At 40.8% G+C, this 6,994-nt stretch overlaps 2 protein-coding genes across 2 annotated transcripts in view; one reads left to right on the plus strand and one right to left on the minus strand.

Moving 5' to 3' along the window:
• Positions 1-6,994, minus strand: part of LOC148473814 (uncharacterized) — a 336,188-nt gene that overhangs the window by 276,755 nt on the left and 52,439 nt on the right. The gene's annotated exons all lie outside the window — the stretch shown is intronic.
• Positions 1-6,994, plus strand: part of LOC148473816 (uncharacterized) — a 160,822-nt gene that overhangs the window by 72,013 nt on the left and 81,815 nt on the right. Inside the window, exon 5 of the mRNA XM_088459441.1 lies at positions 801-898. Within this exon, the coding sequence (XP_088315567.1) occupies positions 801-898 (98 nt within the window). The remainder of the gene's footprint in view (positions 1-800; positions 899-6,994) is intronic.

Below are 6,994 nucleotides of genomic sequence, written 5' to 3' on the forward strand. Positions count from 1 at the left end.
GTGTCTGGGTGATGACTGGAGAGGTGACTGCTGGGAATAGGACATTATACAGTAACACCAGGGAATGTGTCTGGGTGATGACTGGAGAGGTGACTGCAGGGAATAGGACATTTTACAGTAACACCGGGGGATGTGTCTGGGTGATGACTGGAGAGGTGACTGCTGGGAATAGGACATTATACAGTAACACCAGGGGATGTGTCTGGGTGATGACTGGAGAGGTGACTGCTGGGAATGGGACATTATACAGTAACACCAGGGGATGTGTCAGGGTGATGACTGGAGAGGTGACTGCTGGGAATGGGACATTACACAGTAACACCAGGGGATGTGTCTGGGTGATGACTGGAGAGATGACTGCTGGGAATGGGACATTATACAGTAACACCAGGGGATGTGTCTGGGTGATGACTGGAGAGGTGACTGCTGGGAATGGGACATTATAACCAGGGGATGTGTCTGGGTGATGACTGGAGAGGTGACTGCTGGGAATGAGACATTATACAGTAACACCAGGGGATTTGTCTGGGTGATGACTGTATCATTGTGTGTGTCAGGTTCTAATAAGGTGTCAGGATGTCACTGTCTATGTCTCCATGCAGGAGGAGGAGTATATAGAGGAACACAGGGGTCTGTACAAGGACGTGATGATGGAGAATCACCGGCCCCTCACATCACTGGGTAAGAGGAGACTGTCATTTATTGTACAGGGGAGAGCAGGTATGGGGCCCCCCTATATACACACATCATATGATAATCACATATATACAATGTACTCAGTCTCTATGTGTCTCCTACAGATGGACCCAGTAACAGAAATACCCCAGAGAGATGTCCCCATCCTCTTTATTCACAGGATTGTACAGAGGAGAATCACAGGACCCCACAGGAGCATCAGGTATATGGGATTTAGGGTCTCAACAATATACCACAGTGACACTTTATATGATGTGTACAGAAGCTGTGTGTGTATTATACAATGATATTATACTGTGTAATCTCTGTCTATGACATCAGACATTAGTAACGTGTTGCATAGCTGCTGTAGTGTGTGGTGTGAGCTATCTGCACTGTGTCCTACTCCTAGTAATACCTAGAACCCAGTGATACGTCTCTGTGCGTTGTTGGGGAGCGCTGTGGGCGGTGTCTTTATGTCCCGTAGACAGATTACTGCAGTGATGTATAGCCGGATCTGTGCGGATGTGGATTGTTGATAGCATGCAGGAGGAGGGACGGCTAAGAAGCTGCGACGGAGGGTGTCACTGTTACATGTAGTGCATGTAGGCTTACATGCACTATGATAGCTACAATGGGGAGAGAGGAAGAGGAGACGTCATATAGGACAAGTGTTAGGGGAGAGAATAGGGGGGATTGGAAAGGAAGAGACAGGAGAGAGACTGGAAGGAGAATCAGTTACATAACAGACAGGAGTAAGGACAGAAGGGTCGTTATTATATAATCACCACATGGGGGAATGTGACATACATGGAATATAGGGCCTCATTCAGACCCACTTGCAAGCGGCTGTCCGCTCGCAAGTGGGTCGATGGTGTGCACTGCGCATGCGCACGACGGAGGGAGCTCCGTCGTGCGCATGCGCCAGACGCGACGAGCGAAGGACTTTCCTTCGCTCGTTGTGACTGATCAAAGGGGGCGTGCTGTCGATGTTGATTGACAGCACGCCCCCTTTGGTGGGCGTGCCTGCCAGACGGAGGCGTTTCCAAGGGAACGCCTACCGTCAGAAGCCGGCCCCACTGACATCACTAGTGATGTCAGTGGGAGTGATTTTGGCTCTGATGGAGCCAAAATCACTCCAGGGCTTGTGGTCGAAAACCCCGACCACAGGCTCCTGCTCGCACTGGCGATGGTCAAGACCATCGCGACCATCATCCTGCACGCTCGTATGTGCTGTGGGTAGTGACCCACAGCTATACGAGCGTCCAGGAGGACGCTCCATTTTTATGGAGGACGGCCCTCATTCAGAGCGAGCGCTCTGCTCAGAGCGTCCGGCTCTGAATGAGGGCCATAATATGGAGAGGATAAAGTATACATAACAGAAAGGAGTAAGGACAGAAGGGTAATTATTATATAGTCACCACATGGGGGAATGTGACATACATGGAATATAATACGGAGAGGATAAAGTATACATAACAGACAGGAGTAAGGACAGAAGGATAATTATTATATAATCACCACATGGAGGAATGTGACATACATGGAATATAATATGGAGAGGATAAAGTATACATCACAGACATGAGTAAGGACAGAAGGATAATTATTATATAGTCACCACATGGGGGAATGTGACATACATGGAATATAATATGGAGAGGATAAAGTATACATAACAGACAGGAGTAAGGACAGAAGGATAATTATTATATAATCACCACATGGAGGAATGTGACATACATGGAATATAATATGGAGAGGATAAAGTATACATAACAGACAGGAGTAAGGACAGAAGGGTAATTATTATATAGTCACCACATGGGAGAATGTGACATACATGGAATATAATATGGAGAGGATAAAGTATACATAACAGACAGGAGTAAGGACAGAAGGGTCATTATTATATAGTCACCACATGGGGAAATGTGACATACAGGGAATATAATATATAGAGGATAAAGTATACATAACAGAAAGGAGTAAGGACAGAAGGGTAATTATTATATAGTCACCACATGGGTGAATGTGACATACAGGGAATATAATATATAGAGGATAAAGTATACATAACAGAAAGGAGTAAGGACAGAAGGGTAATTATTATATAGTCACCACATGGGGGAATGTGACATACATGGAATATAATACGGAGAGGATAAAGTATACACAACAGACAGGAGTAAGGATAGAAGTGTAAGTATTATATAATCACTACATGGGGGAATGTGACATACATGGAATATAATATGGAGAGGATAAAGTATACATAACAGACAGGAGTAAGGACAGAAGGGTAATTATTATATAGTCACCACATGGGAGAATGTGACATACATGGAATATAATATGGAGAGGATAAAGTATACATAACAGACAGGAGTAAGGACAGAAGGGTCATTATTATATAGTCACCACATGGGGAAATGTGACATACAGGGAATATAATATATAGAGGATAAAGTATACATAACAGACAGGAGTAAGGACAGAAGGGTCATTATTATATAGTCACCACATGGGAGAATGTGACATACAGGGAATATAATATATAGAGGATAAAGTATACATAACAGACAGGAGTAAGGACAGAATGGTAATTATTATATAGTCACCACATGGGGGGAATGTGACATACATGGAATATAATACAGAGAGGATAAAGTATACATAACAGAAAGGAGTAAGGACAGAAGGGTAATTATTATACAATCACCACATGGGAGAATGTGACATACAGGGAATATAATATTGAGAGGATAAAGTATACATAACAGACAGGAGTAAGGACAGAAGGGTAATTATTATATAATCACCACATGGGGGAATGTGACATACAGGGAATATAATATGGAGAGGATAAAGTATACATAACAGACAGGAGTAAGGACAGAAGGGTCATTATTATATAGTCACCACATGGGAGAATGTGACATACATGGAATATAATAAGGAGAGGATAAAGTATACATAACATACAGGAGTAAGGACAGAAGGGTTATTATTATATAGTCACCACATGGGGGAATGTGACATACATGGAATATAATATGGAGAGGATAAAGTATACATAACAGACAGGAGTAAGGACAGAAGGGTCATTATTATATAGTTACCACATGGGGGAGTGACATACATGGAATATAATATGGAGAGGATAAAGTATATGTAACAGACAGGAGTAAGGACAGAAGGGTCATTATTATATAGTCACCACATGGGGGAATGTGACATACAGGGAATATAATATGGAGAGGATAAAGTATACATAACAGACATGAGTAAGGACAGAAGGATAATTATTATATAGTCACCACATGGGGGAATGTGACATACATGGAATATAATATATAGAGGATAAAGTATACATAACAGACAGGAGTAAGGACAGAAGGGTCATTATTATATAGTCACCACATGGGGGAATGTGACATACATGGAATATAATATGGAGAGGATAAAGTATACATAACAGACAGGAGTAAGGACAGAAGGATAATTATTATATAATCACCACATGGAGGAATGTGACATACATGGAATATAATACGGAGAGGATAAAGTATACATAACAGACAGGAGTAAGGACAGAAGGGTCATTATTATATAGTCACCACATGGGAGAATGTGACATACATGGAATATAATATGGAGAGGATAAAGTATACATAACAGACAGGAGTAAGGACAGAAGGGTCATTATTATATAGTCACCACATGGGGAAATGTGACATACAGGGAATATAATATATAGAGGATAAAGTATACATAACAGAAAGGAGTAAGGACAGAAGGGTAATTATTATATAGTCACCACATGGGGGAATGTGACATACATGGAATATAATACGGAGAGGATAAAGTATACACAACAGACAGGAGTAAGGATAGAAGTGTAAGTATTATATAATCACCACATGGAGGAATGTGACATACATGGAATATAATATGGAGAGGATAAAGTATACATAACAGACAGGAGTAAGGACAGAAGGGTAATTATTATATAATCACCACATGGGGGAATGTGACATACATGGAATATAATATGGAGAGGATAAAGTATACATAACAGACAGGAGTAAGGACAGAAGGGTCATTATTATATAGTCACCACATGGGGGAGTGACATACATGGAATATAATATGGAGAGGATAAAGTATATGTAACAGACAGGAGTAAGGACAGAAGGGTAATTATTTTTAAGTATTGTTTTTATTGAGCAAATCACAATAAAATAGAACAGACAAATATTCAAACATAGATTACAGCACAAAATATGCATATGGAATATAAGCTGTAACTATATATAACAATAATATAGTAATTACTTTTTTTTTATTATAAAACAAAATATAGATGCAAGAAAAATATCTAACAGCAACGGTGTGGCAAACCGTCAAAAAGTAGTAGAGAAAAAAAAGAAGAGGAAAAAAAAGAATTGAAAAAAACTATAAAAAAAACAAAAGTAGATATAAGGAGATAAGGGTGGCTGGACTCTAAACGGGAAGGCATTCCTTCAATCTAGATGCAAAAGAGAAAAAAAAAAGGGGTTAAATATTGAATGGAGTTGGAATATTTTGGTGTGTCAACCAAGGGCCCTACACCTTATCAAAAGATTTTGATGAGTTACATAATATAGCAGTCATATATTCCATCTTGTAGATGTTCCAAACCCGTGATAGTATTACCTGCATAGGAGAAGGATCAGGGTTTTTCCAATCCGCTGCTATCTGGCAGGTCATAGCGGACACTATGTGTCGGAATAACTTATTCTGATATTGTGATAGGGAGGGCAGATATAAGGGGAGAAGAAAATGCTGAGGATCAGAGGGAATAGTGGTCTCAAAGAGGCACGAGAGAAGATCAACAACCTCCTGCCATATACTAGTGAGTTTGGGATAAGTCCACCAAATGTGCAAAAAAGTGCCCTCGCCACTACAGTTCCTCCAGCACCTATCCGAAACATCGGGAAACATTACTTGCAGGCGCGAAGGCACATAATACCATCGATACAGCAATTTATAGATATTTTCTTTAATTTTGACGCAGATAGAACTGGCAGCGGCGTTGTCCCAAATTTCCGTCCAATCCTCAGCATCTATAGGGTGCCCCAGATCACGCTCCCACGCCAATTCATGAGAGTCCCGATCAGGACTGACCTCCTCCCCCAATAAAGAATAAATAGTAGAGATAAGACCCCTAGTGGAAGGACGTCTCCAACATATAGACTCAAAACAGGTCAAAGGTCTACTAATCAAAATTGAACTAATTTTAGAATGGAAGTGTCTAATTTGTAAAAAGCGAAAAAAATCTTTGGATGGAATTGCTACTGTATCTTGAATTTCAGAAAATTGTGGAAAATTATTATCTATAGTGATGTAATTTAAATAGTAAATATCACCCAATGACCAAGCAGTAAAGGATGATTTGTGTAAGCCTGGATTATGGAGTAATGGTATCAAAGGGGATGGGCTTGGAGCTAACTTAAACCGTCTGTTAACCAAGTCCCAAATTGCTAAAGAACGGGAAATTACAGGGTGGGAAGAAACCATCCGGGGGCGATGAATCCTAGATATCCATAACAGGGAAGACACAGTGGTCAGTCCCAATTCCTCGGCTTCGATAGCAACCCAGACCTTCCCCGCATTAAAGTTACACCACTGAGCACAGTGAGAGAGCTGCGCAGCATAATAATATTTTTTAAAATCAGGAATACCCAACCTCCTCCCCTGGAGGGACGCTGAAGCAGCTTTAGTCTGATCCGTGGGCGTTTCCGGTTCTATATGAAATATGAAGTCTGATACTGAAGGAATTTGAAAACGTAGGGGGGAATATAAATCAGGAGGGTCTGAAATAGATACAAGAGTCGGGGGAGAACGCTCATCTTAACCGAATGTATTCTACCTATCCAAGAAATAAAATAATTGGACCAGTCACACAAATCAGACTTAATGCTATCTAGCGGGTGAGGAAAGTTTGCCTGAAACAGCTGATGATAGTGATGGGTTAAGAAAACACCAATGTATTTGATCTTCTTTTTATGCCAGGTACAAGGGAGAATGGCTTCAAGGGTTTGTTTTAGGGTAGCTGGGATATAGAAATCGAGAACTTCAGTCTTGGAAACATTAATTTTATAACCCGAGTGTTGAGAATATAAATTTATTTCCTCTAGAAGTGAATTTAGGGATTGGGCTGGGTCAGTGAGAGAAACTAAGACATCATCGGCATATAATGCAATTTTATATTCAGAGGGGCCTGTGGATATTCCAGAAATAGAGCTATTACAACGGATCCTTGCAGCCAATGGTT

Source organism: Taudactylus pleione, unplaced genomic scaffold (genome assembly GCF_031769625.1).
Source record: "Taudactylus pleione unplaced genomic scaffold, aTauple2 ptg000910l, whole genome shotgun sequence".
Taxonomy (NCBI): Eukaryota; Metazoa; Chordata; class Amphibia; order Anura; family Myobatrachidae; genus Taudactylus; species Taudactylus pleione.